A 22,974-nucleotide genomic window follows, 5' to 3' on the forward strand; every position below is an offset into this window, starting at 1 on the left:
AAACTCCCAAATAGTTACAAAATGTTCCCAGGAAGTCTGAAAGACACTGGATTTTCAAAATAAAACCCCCAAATAGTTATAAAATGTTTCCAGGAAGCCTAAAAGACACTGGATTTTCAAAATAAAATCCCAAGACAGTTAACAGATGTTCCTAAGAAGCCTAAAAGAGGCTGGGCTTTCAAAATATAATACCCAAATAGTTACTGAATGTTTCCAATAAGCGTAAAAGACACTGGTATTTCAAAATAAAAGTCCTGGATGATGACAAGACCTTACCAGGAATCCCGAAGGAGTCAGGATTTTCAAAATAAAACCCCTGAATAGTTGCAGAATGTTCCCAGGAAGGTGGAGGCTGAATTTTAATTAAATGCCATGGATGGTGATAAGACCTTACAACATGGTTTCTCTCTGTCTCTCTGAAATTGGTCAAGTCTCTCTGTCACCGACCTGGATCATGCATGATTATAAAATCAAGCAGCTTTTGGAAATGTCTTTCGCTCTCTCTCTCTCTGAAATTGGTCCTCTCTCTCTCTGTCCTTCCTCTTAAAGGAAATGTCTCTCTGTGCAGAACGTCGGCAACGAGCACAAGGCACCCATTCAAAATGTCTCGGCAGGAGAGATTTTCTAGTTATGGGTGCCTTGCCAGCTGGGGGTTTAATACTTAAACTTGTCTGTCATTATCTTACTACAGTATAGTCAAGTATGCCCTTTGTTGTAGTGCTGGGGAATTACAATGCTCCAAACAATTCATGTTCAACACAACATCTTCACAATGTTTTTTGTTTTTTTCAATGATGTTACATATATATATGTGTATTTATGATCTCAACTTAACCTTCATTCTTACCATTTACTGCTATTTCTTAATCATGTCACATTACAAACTAACAAAAAAGCTAAAATCTCTTGGGCTGTCTGAACATTTGCACAGTGCTGTCTCTTCTCACATGTACAAAAACTTGTACAAAAACAATACACTTCATTTTTAATTATATGCCTTTTGGAGATCAGTTCATATCCTACTCACTTCAATATTCACAGTATTAAAAAAAATATTTGACCAGGGGTTCCCAAACTGTTGTATGACATTGTAATTTTCTCTAACACACTGTCTTTTTCTTCAATGAAGGGGTTAAGGTTGATATTGTGTATATTATCCTACCCATTGTTTTTATTTTTATTTTTTACATAGTGAAAAAGAACACTTTGAGGATAGGGTGGAAAAATGATTAAATCAAGAGTGCTACCAGCTGTTGCGAAAGTGCCCTTTATTGTAATATTGTTACATATGTCATTTGTAAATCCACCAATAAACATGCATGGCCATGAACAACCATTGAATAAAAAAATACTTTTGCAACTCGAGCATTTCCTAATCGAAACTCAAACCAATAAACTACATTAAACTGAATGAATTCAAGCTTTTAAAATCGATGTGTCCTGCAATAGACTTGGCGCATGCGTACGTCTGAAAAGGAGGCGGGTCGGGCTCTGCAGGTCGATGTTTCTCTACGCATGCGCGAATCCCACAACCACCATGCGTTTTAGACCTACCCATGCGCAACCAGTTAAACATACGCGGAGAACCGTACTCTACCGAGGCTGCCAACAGTATATTATATGTATGTAACGTGGTGTTGTTTGTGAATGTCGGGAGCAGCATGTTGAGGAGGAATCACGGAACGGCTGCAGAGGGATCGGCTGGAGGGTGCTATTCCTGGCTCATCTTTCAGATAAGATTCAGCTGGAAATTATGATCATTCATCTCCAGTGAAGGTAGCTAAACAGTCCATGTAGTCTCTCGCTTCACAGTTGAAAGTAAGCATACTGACAGGAATATGTGAACAAGTTAGAAAATGCTCACTCTGACAGGTTTGTAGAGCAAGTAGCATTAGCTAAAACGTACTGTGTGTGTGTATTAGGTTTCAGTGGATATGTAGGCCTGAAAACTGTCTAATCAATTAATGATAGCCACTAAATTCTTATTTTATCTAGGCTAAGACAACGCTGCCTGCTTAAATAGCAAAAATGACAACAGTAATACATGTATTTGAGCTCTGTTGCATAGCAGGTCATACTGCATTAAATTCATTCGGATATGGTTTTATAGGATTAAAAGGATAGTTCACTGAAAAATGAAAATTCACTCATTTTCTACTTACCACTATGCCAATGAAGGGGTGGGTGAAGTATTTGAGTCCACAAAACACTTCTGGAATCTCAGGGGTAAACAGCATAGCAGCGGAATCAATATGATTTAAATCAATTGTGACCTCCTTCAGAAGTAATAAAACAACAGAAAAAAACAGAACATGCCTCCATACTGCTTGTGTGGTGTCATCAAAGTATCCGCTCAGTGATCTCCAGATTGTGTGTCATTGAGTCAGTGGTTTCGTTCGAAAAGTCCAAAAAATCTCCTTTCCAAACCACTGTAAATGTTAAAAAATTACTGATACACAATCTATTGTAATTTCACAAAGTTTTATATTGACATAATATATTATCAATAAAAAAGACATGTAGTAAAAAAAAAAAAAAGTAACCTTTACTGTGCCCTCTGACCCCCTCTGAGCAGTTCCACTGCATCCAGGCGCATTACTCAGCGATCATCAACAAATGACTTTGCTTCTCTGCTATTTTCTAATAACTCCCAGGTAGGGATGTCACAATATTAAATTTTGGTGCCACAAGTATTGTCAGCGGAAATACCACAGTTTCACATTGTTCATAATTATTGATGCTATTGAAGGAAAAAGACACACAACAAACCATATAGCGAATATATAGCTAATAATATAGCTAATGAGCTGAAATAATTATTACTTTCATCAACAATATCCAGTTAGTTTATGTAGTGTAACGTTTGGCTTTTGAAAAGTAATTGATGTAAGCTCTTTTTATTTAGCTGCCATATAATGGAAGGTTTGTCAGTGAATTTGTGTTTCCTGTCATCATTAGTAGTTTATCTGTATGGGACTTTTATTGTGAAGGTGTTGACTACTTGTGAAAAAGTAAACAGTTAAACTGCCCTGGTTAAAGCCACATTCTTCATGTCCTTATTATACTATTACCTCTCAGGTGAATTAAACTCTCAGCTACATTGATAATTGGTTAATAGGAAGAGAGAGAGAGAGGGAGAGAGAGTGACACAGAGAGGTGTGTGTCAACCGCTCCTGCAGATCTGGTCAGAAACCTAAAGTAACAAGGATTTCTACTCTCCCTGTCAAACTCCTCAGATGGAGTTCTTTGTCCAGTTGGTGGAAATAAAGCTGTTAAGTCAGTTCCCTCTTCTCAACTAATGTTTCAGTGGACTCGCGAGAGGTAGAACATCATATTTAGATATTGTAATGTTTACAATTGTTTTATGGTTATGAAATTGTGACATTATGAAACCGCAGATATCATAAAATCGGTTAATATGTGAAAGGCAACTGTGGAGAAAGTCCGTTTGCCTGCGGGTGATCTCTGAAAATGGCTTTAGAGTTGAAGGGATGATTGAGGTTTGTTAAAATTAGTGCTCAGTGGGAGAAAGTTTAATTTGTGAGCTTACATGGACATGTTTTCTGGTAGAACAGGAACATTCAGTTCTGTTCTGCATGTCATCCACAAATCTTCTGTGCCATATGTATTTCATTACGGGTGTAGCATTAGTACACATTATGGCAATTCATTACTTCAAGCTGTACATGTGTTCGGGACTGCAAATCTACAAAGAGTTGTTCATAGTTTACAGTCACGTTTTTTTTTTTTACCTACAACCGATCAGACACAATTTCACACCTACTGGCAATTTAGGTCTCCGATGAACCTGTGTAACTTCGGACTGTGTGGGAACGCCGGAATACAGAGAGAGGACCCACACAGACATGGGGAGAACATAAGAATAAATAAATAGATTTACTCATACATGCAGCTCTAATTTCCTATTAAATTATCGAAAAACTGCCCATCACAGTTTTCTAAGTCATCAAATAACTTATTCAACCAACAGTTACAATCCAAAATATATTCACTAAATTCTCACAGTTGAGAAGCTGAAACTACAGAATCTTAAATGATTGATTATCAAAATGGATGACAATTATTTATATACATATATAGATAAAGCGATAAGTTGTGTCAGTGCTGCAGCATCTGTCATTTGTGTCTGTATATGTTTTGGAATACATCCAACAGTAGTAAATTTTAATCCCACAGATTTAATAGAACCAATGCATGTGGATTAATACATTTTTTTCCCCCTCAGAAATTCTCTAGAGATACAAATTGTGGACCCTCCTGCTCTTCGCCATCAGTATGTGGTGACTGGGGTCTGAAGACGCAGTGTTTCCGGCAGCAGCATCAGCAGGCAGTTTAGATGAAGGATGAAGAGCCCAGTGCATAGATACAGGGACGTAGAGCATGGGCGTGGGCATGCCAGGGATGGGGCAGGAGTCAACTGCCTACCGGCTGAGCAGTGCATCCCCATTTCCAAAGATGTTATCACTTCCTCCTCTGCCTCTGCCATGTGGTTCATCTGGGATGTCTGCGGCATAGTGTGCGCGGTCATCACCTGGCTGCTGGTGTTGTATGCTGAGTTTGTGGTGCTGTTTGTTATGCTGCTGCCCTCCAAGAGTCTGACATACAGCATTGTGAACGGGACCCTGTTCAACACTCTGGCCTTCCTAGCCCTCGCCTCACACCTCAGGGCCATGTGTACCGACCCTGTAAGTTGAGCCTTTTTGGGGGTAGTTTCTGGGGCTGTACCCAAATAAGAATTTTGTCATTTGGGTATTCAATGATTCTTTTTATCTGTCAAGTAACACTTTACTGAACTGCCAGATTTTTGTTTTGACGAGATGTTCAGGGTTTCTGTGTTAATCTAATTTACTCACCCTCTGAGCTATTAGGGTTGGGCGATTGGACGTATATAACGTCTTTAATATAACGTCTATCTAAAATGGCTGAGTCCATCATCAGTTGTTATTTTTGCACGATTTGTCATGTCAAATGATTTACAAAGAAACTGACACTCATTGCTTATTATTTTAAATATATATTTGTCCCTTCATTCAGTGCATCCTGACTCTGCTTGCTCACTTTTCTCTCCAGCTTGTGTTGACATGCACACACAGATGTCTCTGACCTGCTACAGTTTAAACTTATCTTTAGCTTCTCAGTAGCCATATATTGATATGTTGACAAATTACTTCACTAACATCCTTAAGCATGCCGGTTGCATCTGAAAATGTAAGCCAAAATAATCCCAACTAGGTTATTTTGTATTCTTCTTGCAACAAGCTGTTCCATGCATTAGCTGACACCGGCATGCACAAGCACACACACACACACACACACACACACACACACACACATCCGCAATAAGACATATCGTCAATCAAAACTGGCCTATTGCAAAACTTTAGCATATTGCCCAACCTTGTGAACAAATAAGTGCTAAATACATTTTACGTTAAACATTCTAATAAGTTACTATGAGTTGTAAATTCTCCACTTCTAAGTAGGAGGCAGAAGATTATGTTATGAATGAGCATACGACCCCTGTCTCACTCTGACTCAGCTTTCCGTACCTGTCGCAGACATCCTCAACAAACAATTAATGTAGTGGAATGATTTTACCAGGGAGAGTTCAGTGAATGTGCTACATCTGTGGAACAACTGGTAATGACAGACAAAATAATGACTTAAGGGTTTCTATACACAATTTGAAAATTAGTTTACAAACTGTCTTGTTTTAACTCAAAATGTGGTCTGGTCTCTCGCTGAACTTTTTTCAGAGTACATTTTTGGGATACATAAATACAGTAGAAGAAGAAATCGAGTTTATAAAGCTCTCTGTGTGGTATCAAATGACACAAACAACTCATGAGGCATCATAGTTTGTTTTTGTCCTTGCGTGTACATTGAATGCAGAGAAAGTATTAGGGTCTGCATGAGGATGAGGATGTGCATGTCTAATAAATGTATTTTGTTTTATATCATCTTCAATTGGACAGAACATGTCAGTAATGAATGTTGAACAAATGTCAAGAATGCATGCATAGATAGGCAATTCAAAATGTCAATATTAAAGTATATTTAGCCTTAATTGTTCATTATTTTGACTAATAAGCCAAACTTTACACTCAAGTCTTCAGTGTGGTGATGTTTCCTGGTAGGGGACGGTACCAAAAGGGAATGCTACTAAGGAATACATAGAAAGCCTTCAGTTGAAACCAGGGCAGGTGGTCTACAAATGTCCAAAGTGCAGCAGTATCAAGCCTGACCGAGCACACCACTGCAGGTAGGGCAAAGAGGATGTGATATGCTCATTGCAATGTTATATATTTACACACCCAGTAAAGTCCCATGTTTACAGCTGCTGTCTATTTGTACAGTGCACACTGTTATCAGAAATTTCAACCTTAGAATATTGCTCCTGCCAGAATCTTGTGCCTTTCTACTAATGTTGTAGTTCACACTTTGCCTTTTATTTTTGATAAATTCCTTTTTCCGCTTTATGTGCAACTTGCTGTCTTTCCCACAGTGTTTGCAAACGCTGTATACGGAAGATGGACCACCACTGCCCCTGGGTCAATAACTGTGTTGGGGAGAACAACCAAAAATACTTTGTGCTTTTCACAGTAAGTTCACAGTGACAAGGTATCTTACTCAGTCAAAGACCAATTTTAGCCTCTGAAGTTGGAAGATGCTGAGATTGGAGTTAAAAACACATTTCATTAGCTTTTTTTAGGGTGTATCATTGGAAATGAGCAGAAGTCGCTGTTGTAATGCCATACATATGCAGATGAGAGGGATTCCTCAGTGGTTACCACTTTGTTTGCAGTGTATGCTGTGAATTGACCTTCATTGTGTTTCTTTCTTCTCTTTTAACCCAGATGTATATTGCACTCATCTCTCTCCATGCTCTGGTCATGGTGGTCTTCCATTTCCTCTATTGCTTTGAAGATGATTGGACAAGTGAGTATTTTTAAAGCTCTATAGCCTATAATTTCCTTCACTGTGTGCAATTTGTGCCCTAGATTGATGTTGTATTTCACTAACTATTCTCTGACACTTTTATTGGAATACAAATTAATATAAGTAACATTTATAATTTTGGTGTTAGAGATCTTAAAAACTAAAGAATGCATTACACCTCCATTTTAGGGAAACAGGTGCGTAGAAGAGGGACAAATTGATCAAAAACTTTGAAAAGAGCTCCAACATGCTGAAACATTTCCGTACTAGAACTTCATCAGGCAAACATATTTCAATAATGAGAAGCCATCTTAAATAGAGTGGCCACAGGTCAGCCACCCAATCACATTTTTTCAGTTTTCATTTTCAGGTGAAAAAGGAAAGATTAATATACGGAAAGTTCAAAATTACCAGTAATTGTAGATATAAAGCATGATAATGAATATGATCAAGCCTTACAAAATTATATATACAACAATAACCATTGTCATTGAAAAAACAATATATCATAGGAAAATGTATATATCAAACCAGAGTCCTCCTCCATGTCCACCTGCATGTAAATGCAACCAAAATAAAAAAAAATCAAAGTCATGTCTTACACATGCCAAATATCATTTTTGTTCATTCAGAAAGTACATTTGTATGGATTCACCTCAAAAGGAGATGGAAAAACTAATATTTGTTTTAAGATGTGAAGATACCTTGTCACTTATTTACTCAGACAAAAAGAAAGACGAGAATGGCAGAGCACATACTGTACCTCCGCCAAACTCAAATAGTCTGACATGTCTGTCCCACTGATATTCTTGTCAGAAGTTTATAACCCAGTGGGAACATTTCTTCACAGTGGCATCCCTAGTGTCTAGTTGTTACTATTGTAATTGTGGTTGAAGATAGAAAGAAAGTTTATCCACTCATAAAGAAGTACCCTTAGACTTTCATTCTGTTTTCATTGCAATTTCCTGTTTGACTCACTTAGATCTCAATTTAAAAAAATGTGTTACTATTTGTATTTGGTTTACAATGTCTGTTTACAATGCCCGATTCCACTTTGGTTGACCCCAGATTAAAACATTTTTTTTAATAAGATGCACTAAATAAATAGTTGATTGTAAATTTGAGAGTTAATTCAGCATTTGCTTTATTGATGTTATAAAAACTGAGCACGATTTGTCAAGGTAGGAGCTTAGAATCAGGGCTTCATCTCACAAACATTATTATGCAACTTTTTTCTGATATCGATCTATATATCACAATACAAATCAAGTCAGCACCACTGCACTGAGGCACATTACTCTGCACAGGTCAACAAGTGAGAGGTGTGTGTGTGTGTGTGTGTGTGTGTGTGTGTGTGTGTGTGCGTGTGCGTGTGCGTGCGCTCATCTCTGTCCTTCACATGAATCGATAATCACATTTATAAAAATCTGCTGAATTCAAATTTATGTTCCTGGATGATAAACGGGGCATTTTGGGGCGATTCTTCTACAACAAAGAAGTTAAAACACTGCATTGCCCCATCGTCTGTGGGAAGAACTTCTCTTCTGTCTTCAGGAGTGTGCGTGCGTGCGTCTGCTTCTGTATGTCCCTCTACACGCACAAACTGATAATCACAGGTATTTAGTTATTATGATGTCGGATCATTTAATCAGGATTGTTCAGGTCACTTTAACCCTGATGTCCTGGCTCTGCGCGTCATGTTAAGTCTTTTGATGTGTAGCAGGTTTAAACATGCTACAACTTTAAAGCGAATCAAACACAAAGTAAACAGCAGTGCTGTACGTGTCCTAATAACTTCTGATCAATGATGGTTTATTGGTAGTGTCAAGTGAGCGCAGGGGGAGTGAGGAGGAAGCAGACTCAGATAGTACAAGATGACTGGATCTTTAATGTGAGTCAGTCCTGTCCACGTCCGCATCGTGATGCATCTGAGAATCAGAAATGTCCACATCTCTCTCCAAGAGCCCATGTGCTGGTCCCGGCTGCTACTTCTATGGTCTGTGCAACCTAACCTGACCAATCATGTGGCTGTTACTCTATTCCAGCCACATGATTGGTTCGGTGCTGCGCTATCGTCATTATCATAGGCTATTTGTGTTGTCTTTCAAAACATGGATGTAATGAGTATTGATGTTGTATTGACCACGGGAGCAGGAGTAGTTATTTAACAATAATTATCTTTTCCTGTGTGTGGCTTTAGACTGAATAGTTGAAAACCTTAGCCTCCTTCTTGTATTGACACTTGTAGTTCAACAGTAAAGTAACTGTAGTTTCTTTGATCTTAATGTAGGTTCTTCATATGATCCTCGTCTTTGCCCTTTCACTTCTCATTCTCCTTGTCCCTCCGCCTCCCCAGAGTGCAGCTCCTTCTCTCCCCCAGCAACAGTCATCCTCCTCATACTCTTGTGCTTTGAGGGTCTCCTCTTCCTCATCTTCACCTCTGTGATGTTCGGCACCCAAGTCCATTCCATCTGTACCGATGAGACAGTAAGTGACCTGTTGAGTGACCAACACTCCCCTCCTATCCATTTTTACGTCCTGCTACTTTTCCGATGTTCTCCATGATACATTCACCCTCTGTTTAAAGATTAACATCTTTGACCTTTCACTTTTAATTCAGACCAGGGGTTTTCAAACTCTGGGATTAGAGTTAGCCCCCCCACATTTTTTGCTGTTGCCATACTTAATGTTCCATTTATACTTCAAAAATGGTTGTTGTACACATTTCAAATATCTGTACTTTTATAACATCATTTTTTTTTTTTTACACATTTCAAACATCTGTGCTTTTTTTAACACATCACATTTTCTTTTTTAATACGTCACATCACCACGATCGCGCCCCCCCCCGAATAACTCTGGCGCCCCCTAGGGGAGGCGCGCCCCACACTTTGAAAAGCCCTGATTCACACCATTGCAGTTAAGTGATGTTTCTCCCTTTGTAGCGTGAGGCCGCATCCACACAACTACGTTTTTGTTTGAAAACAAATCACCAGTTTGGAGCTGGCCCTGTTTTAGTTTGAAAACTTCCAGATTGTGATGTAGACATGATGTGATTTGGTTTCTATCTATTGCACTACTGCTGTTCCTTATTCACAGTGAACATCTGCCTCTTGATAACACCTACTCCCACATGCCTAATGTACGTGAATAGTCAGTTGATTCGCATTTTCAGGTGTGTTAGTATGGACAGGGATTATTATGGCTCAGAGGACTCAGGCTCCAAGCTGATGAATGCTCTCAAAGAACTTGTGAAGGAGGCAGAACAAATGGCTCAGAAGAAAGGATAATATGTGGGTCAGAGACCCTTACATTTACATGTGATACAAAGCCAAATCACTTGTGTGGACGGACATTGATTCAGTTTTAAAACGCTGTTTTAAAACAAAAACTTATTAGTATGGTGCAGGACTTCCCTGTGCTGCTCATACAGTTTGTTAAACTGTATTAGATTCCTGATATATTGATATCCACTGAAATGTTAGGTTGACAACAGTCTTCAGTACAAGAACTGCTCCTTTATTTCCATTCTACATGGATCATGAACAGAGATTGCGTTCGTTCAGTCTCAGAGGAGTTAGTCATTAGTCAGTTTGACCAGCTTGTTGTGTGAAAGTTAGTTAAATACAGCTAATAAAACAAATTCATATCAAGAATAAAGTTGTGTTGTCCTTCAGCTAAAAAGTAAGAAGCTTGCATTTGTCTATTTACAAGTACTGATTCAGCTCCTTTATTCAAGTAAAAGTAAGAAAGTACAGGCTCTGAAATGTACTTAGGTACAGAAGTAAAAATTCATTTTTAACTTCAATGATACACGATGCCTCTTTTGATAACTTGGCAAAACCTGGAAAATGTTTGACAGGGAATAAATGGATGGAGAATGTGCTTGCGTTGATTAAATCCCTGTCCTCTGTACACACCGCTCGTCGCTACTACCGATTGGATGGTTTAGTGAGGTCCTCGGATTGACCCCGCTGGAGTCGGTCACGGCTCTGGCGGAGTGCTGAGAACACCATCAAACTTGACTTTCTAGATGAAGTAAAAGTCGTAACAAGGTTTCCGTAGGTGAACCTGCAGAAGGATCATTACCAGCACAACTGCTCGACCTCCGTCGACCACGGCAGCCCGACTAACCTCCTGACGCTTAGGGTCTTGCACTGACCCCACAACGGCAAACAAGCCGCCGGGCCTGCACATCACTTGAGGCCGGGGAAAGGGAGTGAGTGAGAGAGACATGTACCGTACATAAACCTCCGCTACTCTTGCAATGGATGTGGAATGTATTGCTTCTCCGATTCTGTTTTCCGTCGTCGTCTGCAATGTTTCCTGCTTCACTTTCTTCATCTATTTAGCTGCTGGTATTTTTCTCTGTATCACAAATTGTACAGTCACTCAATTGTACACTTGCTGAGTCTGTTTTTGCTGAATCAACTCAGGTTTCTTAAGCATACATTTTCACTTGTGACTGCAAATAAATGCTTTTAATTATTGTTCTAGGTATTTTGGTTCTAATGCATATTATATTTAAACATACTCACCAACACTTTTTTTTTTTTTTAAATAAAGAGAGGGGGTAAGAGGAGGGAGGGAGACAGTCTCTTTCAATCTTTTCTCAGCCCTATCTTTTTTTAATTGAGAGGTATTTGACATACTACATGTACACCATTATGCTGCTATAAACTTGATTAAGACAATAGCCTGAATAAGAAACCACTAAGTAAATGACATGTTCTGATTACGATAACCTGAATACTCTGAAAAGGCAAGAATAATAATTATATATATTATAATACCACGTTTTATATACAATGATGAAAAAGACATGGAGTATTCCAACCATAGTCACATAAACGTAAACATGTATACGCAAAGGCTCCAAAGTGCTCACATGTGACCAAAAATCTGTGAAGTGCAACTAAAAATTGTCCTTGGTTGTAACAGTGCACCTAATCTTTAGCTGGTCTGTCTATGTGCATTTTAGCGAGTCATGTCTGAGAGCGGGGCGGAGTTTATACTTACTCTCACACACACACACACACACACACACACACACAGACAGACAAACGTGAAGAGTGAAGCAGAGATAAGAGTGGAGAGCTTGTTGATGTGAATGAGGCAGTATGTGTCAAACATGTGTCAAACAGTAGCAGAAAGTGGAATACAGGGTTTCCATGATGGACTGCCAATCCAAAACGATTAGACCCTTAGGATCAGGGCAGAAGCACCGGTTGCTTTGTACGCTGTCAGAGTCTCCTGTGTGGGTATAAAAGGGTTTCAAAATTATGACAAAATGTCATTTATTGCAATAATTTCTGGGTCAATATATTGTCTAACAAAAATTGCTGTGTGTGACAGGCCTGCCTTAAAGGTCTAGTTTGTAAGATTTAGGTGAAAGGGTTCTATTGGCAGAAATTGAACTTTTAATAATTCTAGTAATTTTTTCACTAGTGTTTTTCATCTAAATTGTACAAATTGTTCTTTTCTTTACCTTAAAATAAGCCCTTTGTTTAAATACGTTATATTTACACTGGGAGCTGATCCTCTCTATGGAGGCTGCCTGTTTTTCACAGTTACAGACTGGACAAACTAAACTTTAGTTGTTATGATAACTGAAGGATGCCACAGGTTCTCTTTCATGTTTGGAAGGGGAGGGTGAGGTGAGGGGTATTAAGCTGCAACTTGCAACTTCACCACTAGATTTTGCTAAATTCTACACACTGAGCCTTAAATATTTTTTATAATGCACCAAGTGAGAGGTTTCCTTGTACAATTTACAGCTTAAATTTTCTAAGAATATTTGTCATATCCAATTACAATTGGTATTTTCCAATGAAATATCCTGAACTGAATCCATATATTGAACGAAATGAAAATTGAATCAAATCAAGACCTTGTGAATCTGAATCGAATCGATTTGGGAAATCACTGACCATACCCAGCCTTAGTCGAGAAATTACTAATGTATTTGGTAACTATCCAGAAAAGGTATTATAGCTTTATTGTCGTGGTGTCACTGAAAACTCTTCACAGTACAGTTTTGTCATACACCCATTTACACGCATTCACACAGTGCATCTACAGTATGTGCAGCACTTGGCTATCATGTATCAATCGTACACTGCCAGCACAGCCTACAGAGACAATTTGGGGTTTAGTAGCTTGCCCAAGGTACATGGAGACGGGGATCTTATGGTTATTGGATGACCTGCTGGACCTCCTAAGACACAACCCCCCCAAGTGAACAGAAGTATCCTTGTAGATAAATAAATCACTTGAGGGCTGAATTACTTGGTTCTTTGCTCAGATGGTTTTAAGACTAGGATAATTTATTATTCCCTTTCCTCATATTTGGCTGTTTGAATGAAGTGATATTTTGATTTTGATTTATTGACAGGGTCTCAAAAGCACACCTACTGAAGTTTGGTTATCTTTCGTTTTCAGGGTATAGAGCAGTTGAAAAAGGAAGAGAGAAGATGGGCTAAAAAAACTAAATGGATGAACATGAGGGCAGTGTTCGGACACCCTTTCTCCTTATTGTGGTTTAGTCCCTTCTCCACACCTGACCATGGGAAGGCTGAGACATACCAGTATGTGGTGTGAAAGCTCAGCACAGGGAACAAGGCAGCTGTGTCAGAAACAATGTGGGAGGCACGGTCCAACCCCACAGAGCAGACATTTGCCGTTTTGTTGCTCCCAATGCTGAACACGGTTTACTCTGGATCATGGACAGCTTCTCATCTCTTTGTGTTGCCAAACTAAGTGCGCCATACTTTCAGTTTTGTGTTGTTAAGTCGCAGAGAAAAAGAAACTTTCAGTTTATGTATCCTGTTTGCAAACACTGTGATTAATCTGTTTTTTTCTGACCTTCTCTCTGTGTGTCTCTTTCAGTCTTTTCTTGCTTTCCCTTTAGACATTATTTCAGGTTTTTCTTTTTTTTTTAACCACCTTTCCCTTAATATATTACGTTTACTGCCAAAGAAGAAAAAAAACAACAAACAGGACATTGCTTCTGGCAATAAATATAATTTGCTTTTTTTAAAGTTCAGAAACATCACAAACTACATACAAGAGGTAAGTGATAAATAATTTTTGTGAATTTTTCAAAGTGACATAAGGCCGCTGCAACTATTTTACCTCACATCATTTTGATGATGCCACTGACTGACTAAATGCATCCTAAGATCTGATCACTCAAGCCAACTGTGGAGGTGGTCTGGGAAGCATGTGATCAATTTTTTATTGCTATATGAGAGCAAATGCATTCTGGGCCACATAGGAAGGGTTGCATACTCATCTTAGCTACGACAGTTTCACAATGAGTTTAAATTTTAAAATTTAATAAAGAATCTAACATTTTTACACTCAGTGCCTGTACATTTGTCTGAAGCAACAGCAAAAATATCAACACTGATAATAACTGACATAAGGATTGATGTTTTCCTTGAATTGATAAACACATCACAGCTACATGAGATTAATTCAACCCCTCCAGACTCTTCCTCCCTACCTCTTGCTCACTTGCTCACACCAACCCACAGACGCAGTCACATCTGCATATCCAGCCTGGGTAAAAATGTGAACCAAAACAATGTATATAATTAGTTGCATTTAGAGTGGGAAAGAGAGATCTTAATGCAAGTGGTCACAGGAGACATATTTATGCATTTATGTAAATTGTGACACGTATTTAACACTCTCCACTTGTGATTGAATCTTTCATGATGGATGTTATTACTAGGTGTGACAGGGCCTCTGCCCAGAAAACCCGTTCTTACACTGATTGAGCATCAAACATTGTTCAAAAAAACAGCGTTTAAGTACATCTATTATTTAGCAAAAAAACTATACAAAAAATATATACAGTATATCAGGAGTTTGCCGTGTTTGTTTCAGTGACAGCAACTCCTGTTCAGGAAGCCAGGGATCATAAACACTGTTGGGCCTTGTTTCAGTTTAGTGAGTGTGGCTATGCAGTGAGAGATTGATGGGCTGTGTTCTCTATACATGAAAACTGCACAACGGCCATGACTCTGAGCTGTTGCTCAGATTACATAAGCTGTTTTTAAGACATTTGGGTTTCCTGAGTTTTTCTTTGACACATTTACAACACAGTGGGAGATTCTCTGCTCAGACATGTTCACAACTGCAAAATATCATTAAACGTTGAATGGCTGTAACTGACAGCAAAAATAGAGGTATATGAAACTATTTAATATAGATAGGTCACATCTACATAAATGATCATCAGAGAGATCGCTGATTTTGATGCCTCACTTCAGATTGATCCATCTCAATTTAGAATACACAGCATTTATGAAATAAGGTCTTACCCTAGCAATGAAAAGAAAAACTCATAGAAGGCTGCTGTAATCCAAGAGGTTACCACGGTCAACTTTCTCAGTATGGAGCACACTGGACACATAACTTTGTGTTTAAAAATCTCTTTCATGCTGGACACAGGCTGGCTATTCGCTCCGTTCTTTTGTCTATGGCTCTCAGAGGACGTCTAACCCGATCCTGTGTGCAGCATTTCTGTCTCCCTCTGTGACAGTTGTCAAATACCCACCAGGCACAGCTAGAGGTGCTCCCTGAGCCGCCGCCTCATCCACAGCTGTAAATCATTTTGATTAATGATAAAAATGTCTCTTTTTGTTGTTTTAGTTTTTCCCATCAAACAAAATCAGTTTTCCAGCCTGCTTTGCTCGTTTTGTTGAATCATTGTTGCACTGTTAATTACGGAAATGAAATGGCTTTGTCTGTGCAAAATACAAATGTCCACTTGCAGTATCCGTATTCTCCCCTTTTTTGTATTTTCGTAGAAAAGCTTGGACTGTTGCAGTAACACAGATCTCTTTCTCTCTGTCTGTCCCTCTCTCTCTCTGTGTTTAGCTATACAATTATCTCTGCTGGAGAAAAGTATTAAATCCTGTTCAAGAGAAGCTGTGTACAAAACTTCTGCATAGAGCTTATGAGCTTATTTAAGAATTTCACCTGTGGGAACTGCCCTCTGCATTTCATTCCTCTGTTTTTTATTCACATGATATTGTGTGAATCTTTTTTTTTTGGTGGGGGGCCGCTGTGGAGAAATTTGAATTATTTCCAAATATCCTGGAGATATTTCCAGCAGAGAATAAATGCTTCTCAGTTGAAATGCAAAAACAGTTTGCTCACTTTATTTGAATAGTTTCACTTTGACTGTGAACAGCTGTGTTTTTCAATATTCAAATAATGTTTTAAAAAATTGATTATTACTTTCCCCCACAAACTCATTTACCTCTCACTCATTGTTAAATTTCCCTTCTGTCTTTTATTCTCCTCCAACTGTTTGTAATCCCCCAATGTTCTCTCCACGCTCATGCATTTGCTTTGGTTGATAATGCACTCTGCCAAAAGCTATCTGAAGCACAGAGCTCTTTAAACATTGACAGAGGTAAGCTTGGATCAGAGCTCATGTTAGACTTTCCATCAAGCTTAACACATCACAAGCATGCTGATTTCAATCAAGAGGTCAAAGTGCACTTCTTATTACTTGTCTTTTTTTGCAGTTTCAGATTCAATCAAACATATTTATGAATGAGTCAGCTCTATGAAGTCTCTACTATATTTTTAAATATTTTATATGGTTTCTTGATCCCATTATTACTTATTTTTAAAGTGCATGTGAGCAGTTTTGTGCTTTGAATAAATGTTGGGCATAATTCTTAAAAAAGCTTAGAATTAATTCTGGTCTAAATTAGAAATAAATCAGGTAGTGATCTTAAAGGGCCATTATAATAATATTACTTTGTTCTAATTCATTACAAGACAGCCCTTGCAACATACTGAAACCTTCAACTTGCTTCCTCAATTTTATGTTAGCTTCATTACATAAGGCAGCAGTGATGAACAGTACATTAATTAAAAGACCTACAACTCAAGCCTTTATCATTTAGAATATTTTAACAGCGGTTATCTGAATTTGAATAAAATATCATCTTAGTATTCCTCAAAAATTCCTTCTTCCTTCAAAACCTTTCTTTCTTAGCAATGACAGACCACAAGTGGTATATCAAATTATATATTTGAATAAATGCTAGTAACTCCTTCATGAGGAGGATATTTTGAATGAAACCTATGGGTTGATTACTGTTAAATTTGGGTCAGACGTTCATGTTCCCCAATTGCAACATCTGTAATGATCCCTTTAAACCATCTAGCACCCTTATCAGATCAAGATTCTTTATTGTAATGCATACTTTTATATTGGACCATTGAAACTACAAATTTTGTCCCTCATTTTTTTCAGTGTAGTCATTCTAGGACAGGATTGCTCTTGGCCAAAGTGGAAACACAGAATAAATTTATGAACAAATTATTTTCAACATACATGTAGCAAATTTGTATTATAGCCCTTTTTATGCCTGTTAAATAAATTAATTATCAATGCTACGTTTAGTCGTTAAGTGGTTAGTTTCACATGTGTCTGAGAACCTAGCCTACATTCTAAACCATATTTTGTTGCTGCAGTTATTTACTACCGTCATCTGTGTCATGTGTGATTAATTGTATGTAGATGGTTCACAGTCAGTCCTTGTGGCTCAGCTCCCTTCACCTTATAGACTCATTGTGTCTTCTCCAGGGAATCGAGCGTCTGAAGGGCGAAACAGGGAAGTGGGTGAAAGTGCCTTGCTGGGAGGCCATGCAGATGGCCTTTGGAGGCCCGTTCTCCCTGTCCTGGTGCAGCCCGTTCACAGGGCTGAACTGCAAGAAGAGTCCTCCAGAGCACAACATCACCCCACAAGGGGAAATAATCGAGGATGACATCATAGAGATATCACTCAACTATAGCACTGGAGAACTTATTTTTTGTTAGTCCAAAAGAGCTGCTCCATTGGCACATGAAGATCTCTTTTGGTTTCCAACGTTTTCTAATGAAGAAAGCACCTATCTGAATTTTATTTACATATATATATTAGAATATATAATATATAGGATATAATGCGTTTAATATAATGTGTGTGTGAACTTTTATAAATGTACTTTTATAAATGTCCTTTCTCAAGGGCCTGATCTACTAAGATCCCAAATAAACTATAACAGATTGCACATTTGGTTGGTGGTCGTTTTGCAGGTGATCTACTAAAAATAATTGCGCAAATGATAACAGGTGCAAACATGGTAGAGGCAGTGTTATTTAAATAAGTGTTTTGCATGTGTTACTGGTTTACGCCATGGAGCATTACGGCGAGCAGAGGGACCGCAAGCTCAAAATGAAAATTAATGCCATGGAATTGGAGGTGTTAGTGGAAGAGGCAAACAAACATGTATATAATATAACTCAAAGAAGCGCCATATGGGAGAGTATCTGCAAGAAAGTAAATATTGTGGGTAAAACAAAAATGGATGAAATTAAGAGACGATGGCAGGACATAGGAAGAAGAACAAAAGAAAAAAATAATAATAATCATAATAAAAGCTGGGAAAACAGGTGGGGTGCTGGTGGAAGAAATGCCTCTGATCAATATTTTGCAGGAGTGTGTGTGTGTTTGAAAAGAACGAGGGTCCAGAGAAAAGGACCCTAGCACTCGGTTGTACATCGACCAAATCTATGTCAATATGTAAATGAGAATATTCCCCACAAACCCTCCACCCTGGCGCTATTTCCATTTTTCCCTCATGAACTTAATTTTTATAATTTTGCATGTGTCCTCTGGCACGAGCACTCAGGTGCGATACTTGGGCCATTGTAGCGCACACCAGGCACCTGGTCAGTGCTATATCTTGTGTGACATTAAGGCAAATGTACCAAATGAACAGTGCATGTTATTCTGCACACAGTCCTCAGTGCACACTGTTAGTAGATCATGTTTTTTTGTGGGTGAAATCAAGTTTGCACACATTTTTTTCAAGTGCAAACCTTTAGTAGATCAGGCCTGAAGAGCAAATCTAATGAACTGTAAAGTCCTGCTGCAAGACCAGCTGCAGTTTATATATAATACTATAATATAAAACTATCTGATGAAATGATGCCAGAGAGGCTGCAGACCTCATTGAGTCTCAGGAGAACATCACTCGCACAGTAAAGCTGCCTTCAGAAATGCACTGACCTCCAGAGATCCTATAGAGTTTATCCACGTGTGAATGTAAATGTCCAGGTGAGAGCCTCTGGAGTTTCTGTGGACTTTCTCTGTCTGGCTCCCTTGTATAAAGTCAGCAGAAACTCCAGATGAGGCCAGATTAGAAAATAGCAGAAGACCATCCGTAAGCGAGTGGGGGGGTTGATGATGTGTCTTCATACACATAGAAGAGACAGACAAAAATGTCAAAAGAGTTTTTGGTGATAAGGGCCAACGCTGGTGTTGATATTGATACAGGTCTCAGGCTGAGACCCGGAAGACAGATATTTTTGTCTGAAGATAAAACAAAATTCAGACAAGCGACACAGTTTTCTCCCGTTACGTTGCAACTTCACTCTGTTTAATCTTTATTTTCCAAAATATGAATCTCATTCAAATATACTCTTTCAAAATAAGTGCAAATATTCATTAAACAGGGTAAACTAAATTATCTTCTCTTCTTTACTATGTCTTTAAATCAACATTTTCTGTCGGTTGAATTCACATTGAGAACAAAAGGCTTACAAACATCCATTCAGTCTTCAGCTGAGGTAGCAGTTTCACCATTTACAGTGTACATTTTCATACTTACAAACATTCTGTCCCGCCATGTTTCCTGGTACATAAACAAGTGCACCCCAGTCTCTTACTGGGTATGGTAAATTAACATGAGCTGTAAGCTTGCAATTTCCTCTTCAGCGCCCTCTTAGCTGCATATAATATGAGGCAGAAACAATTTCCTCAATGCTCCACCAAACACTAAACAAGTCAGCACATTCACTTCTCAAACTCATGTCTCACATGAACTGAGTGGAATGTATACAACGGTGTGCAAGTTATTAATTTTTCTGACCTGAAGACAAAAGAGAAAATTCAGACCAGCGACACAGTTTTCTCCCATTAGGTTGCAGCTTCATTCTGTTGAATGAGGAAACGAGTGCGCTTGCAAAAAGGGTAGCTGGGGAGAAACAAAGCACCCCCTGCTGCCAAGCTACATACTGTACATGGGTCTGATACTGAGTTTTGGAATTTAACCCCAGCACAATTTTCCCCGAAAAGACATACTACTGTCTAGGTACTACAAAAAAAAAACTTCTATTGTGAGCATACATCTTGCGTGGGTCACGTTATACTGTAAAATAAATCATGCCACAATTTATATGTTGTGTCCTGCCTGCTGCACCACCCCTTATTCAATTCAATTCAATTTTATTTATATAGCGCCAATTCATAATTTACATTATCTCAAGGCACTTTACATTTAAAGGTCAAGACCTTAAAACAATATTAATGTAGAGAAACCTAACAGTTCCCACAATGAGCAAGCACAGGCGACTGTGGAGAGGAAAAACTCCCTCATTAACAGGGAGAAACCTCTGGCAGAACCAGGCTCAATGTGGGCGGTCATCTGCCTCGACCGGTTGGGGTGAGGAAAGAAAAGTAAGGGGGGAGGAAAGGAGAGATGGGTGGAAAGCAGGGGAGAGAAGAGAGAGATGAGGTGGAGAGAGAGAGACCGGGAACAATTGGGCAACATCAGTATCAGGGCTGACTATAACAATAACAGTGTAGTGATCTACAACAGGATTATATATATTAATGAATTACTGAGTTATTGTAATTAATGATAACAATGGTGATGGTAGTCGAGCCAGAAGGACTATGGGAGGACAAAAGTGACACTTTGACATGATGGCATGGCAAAATAAATAAATAAACAGGTGTGGGGGGACAGAGAGACAGAGGGAAGTGATGAAGTGCTCAGTGCATAATGGGAGTTCCCCCAGCAGTCTAAACCAATAGCAGCACAACTAAGGGATGGTTCAGGATTCACCTGATTCCGCCCTAACTATAGGCTTTGTCAAAGAGGAAGGTTTTTAGTTACTTTAAATGCTACTCTTACAGACTCTTGGAACCACTAGAGAGCCTGTGTTTTGGGAACGAAGTGATCTACTTGGATAATAAGGTGTTATCAGCTCTTTGATATATGAGGGGGCGTGATTGTTGAGGGCTTTAAATGTGAGGAGCAGGATCTTGAATTCTATTCTAAATTTTACAGGGAGCCAATGTAAAGAAGCTAAGACAGGAGTGATATGATCTCTCCTTCTAGTTCCTGTCAGCACTCGTGCTGCAGCATTTTGGACCAACTGGAGACTTTTAACAGTCTTCATGGAGCATCCTGCTAATAGGGAGTTACAGTAATCTATTCAATTCAATTAAATTTTATTTATATAGCGCCAATTCATAATTTACATTATCTCAAGGCACTTTACATTTAAAGGTCAAGACCTTAAAACAATATTAATGTAGAGAAACCTAACAGTTCCCACAATGAGCAAGCACAGGCGACTGTGGAGAGGAAAAACTCCCTCATTAACAGGGAGAAACCTCTGGCAGAACCAGGCTCAATGTGGGCGGTCATCTGCCTCGACCGGTTGGGGTGAGGAAAGAAAAGTAAGGGGGGAGGAAAGGAGAGATGGGTGAAAAGCGGGGGAGAGAAGAGAGAGATGAGGTGGAGAGAGAGAGACCGGTAACAATTTGGCACCATCAAAATCAAGGCTAACCATAACAATAACAATGTATAGATCTACATGACTAGATATATAAATAAATTGCTAAGTTCTTGTAATAAATGAAGACAATGGTGATGGTGGTCGTTGTGGTCCTGTAGTCCCGGTGCCGGAGTTATCTGAAACGAGATAGAGAGAAGAGCCAGAGGGACTATGGGAGGACAAAGTGACACTTTGACATGATGACATGTTAAAACTAATAAATAAATAAATAAATAAATAAATAAAGAGGTGTGGGGGGGCAGAGAGACAGAGAGACAGAGGGAAGTGAAGAAGTGCTCAGTGCATGATGGGAGTTCCCCCAGCAGTCTAAACCTATAGCAGCACAACTAAGGGATGGTTCAGGACTCACCTGATCCAGCCCTAACTATAGGCTTTGTCAAAGAGGAAGGTTTTTAGTTTTACTTTAAATGCTGAGACAGTGTCTGCCTCCCGAACCCAGAGTGGGAGCTGGTTCCACAGGAGAGGAGCCTGATAGCTAAATGTTCTACCTCCTGCTCTACTCTTACAGACTCTTGGAACCACTAGAGAGCCTGTGTTTTGGGAACGAAGTGATCTACTTGGATAATAAGGTGTTATCAGCTCTTTGATATATGAGGGGGCGTGATTGTTGAGGGCTTTAAAAGTGAGGAGCAGGATCTTGAATTCTATTCTAAATTTTACCGGGAGCCAATGTAAGGAAGCTAAGACAGGAGTGATATGATCTCTCCTTCTAGTTCCTGTCAGCACTCGTGCTGCAGCATTTTGGACCAACTGGAGACTTTTAACAGTCTTCATGGAGCATCCTGCTAATAGAGAGTTACAGTAATCTAATCTAGAGGTTACAAACGCGTGGACTAGTTTTTCAGCATCCTGCTTAGACAGGATGTTTCTGATTTTGTTAATATTGCGCAGATGGAAGAAAGCCGTCCTAGACACTAGTTTAATATGGGGGTCAAATGACATGTCTTGGTCGAACAACACTCCAAGGTTCCTCACAGTGGAGCTGGAAGCCAGACTGACACCATCCAAAGTGACTATCTGGTCAGACAGTGTTTCTCTGAGATGTTTAGGGCCAATTACAACAACCTCAGTTTTGTCTGAGTTTAAAAGTAGAAAATTTTGGGTCATCCACACCTTGATATCTTTGAGACATTCCTGAAGTTGAACTAGGCGATTAGATTCATCATGCTTCATGGAAATATACAATTGGGTGTCGTCTGCATAGCAGTGGAATTGTATGTGGTGCTGTCTGATAATGTTGCCTAAGGGGAGCATATATAGGGTGAACAGTATTGGTCCAAGGACAGAACCTTGTGGAACTCCATGATTAACTTGCATGTGCATGGAGGACTCATTGTTAACATTAACAA

The 22,974-nt window shown here is 39.0% G+C and overlaps 1 protein-coding gene across 5 annotated transcripts; it reads left to right on the plus strand.

The window, feature by feature from the left end:
• The first annotated feature begins 1,494 nt into the window (after positions 1-1,494).
• zdhhc3a (zinc finger DHHC-type palmitoyltransferase 3a) lies at positions 1,495-18,045 on the plus strand. 5 transcript variants are annotated; one of them, XM_069537343.1, is made up of 8 exons: positions 1,495-1,776; positions 3,237-3,321; positions 4,247-4,706; positions 6,159-6,283; positions 6,527-6,623; positions 6,879-6,960; positions 9,317-9,447; positions 17,579-18,045. In XM_069537343.1, the coding sequence occupies exons 3-8, from the start codon at positions 4,365-4,367 to the stop codon at positions 17,810-17,812; spliced, it is 1,011 nt and encodes a 336-aa protein (XP_069393444.1). In that variant the 5' UTR covers positions 1,495-1,776; positions 3,237-3,321; positions 4,247-4,364; the 3' UTR covers positions 17,813-18,045. The 5 variants fall into 5 exon arrangements, with proteins under 5 accessions (XP_069393444.1, XP_019946540.2, XP_019946541.2 ...); XM_020090981.2 differs by lacking the exon at positions 3,237-3,321 and having other exon boundaries at positions 1,496-1,776; XM_020090982.2 differs by lacking the exons at positions 3,237-3,321; positions 17,579-18,045 and adding an exon at positions 13,402-14,322 and having other exon boundaries at positions 1,496-1,776.
• The last annotated feature ends 4,929 nt before the right edge of the window (positions 18,046-22,974 follow it).

Source organism: Paralichthys olivaceus, chromosome 13, assembly GCF_024713975.1.
Source record: "Paralichthys olivaceus isolate ysfri-2021 chromosome 13, ASM2471397v2, whole genome shotgun sequence".
Classification (NCBI taxonomy): Eukaryota; Metazoa; Chordata; class Actinopteri; order Pleuronectiformes; family Paralichthyidae; genus Paralichthys; species Paralichthys olivaceus.

Excerpts from the sequence above, each read along its gene's own strand:
- zdhhc3a (XM_069537343.1), top strand. The coding sequence starts at position 4,365 with ATGAAGAGCCCAGTGCATAGATACAGGGACGTAGAGCATGGGCGTGGG. Across the intron at positions 6,624-6,878 it reads AATACTTTGTGCTTTTCACA|ATGTATATTGCACTCATCTC; the intron begins GTAAGTTCACAG and ends CTTTTAACCCAG. Across the intron at positions 6,961-9,316 it reads CTTTGAAGATGATTGGACAA|AGTGCAGCTCCTTCTCTCCC; the intron begins GTGAGTATTTTT and ends CCGCCTCCCCAG.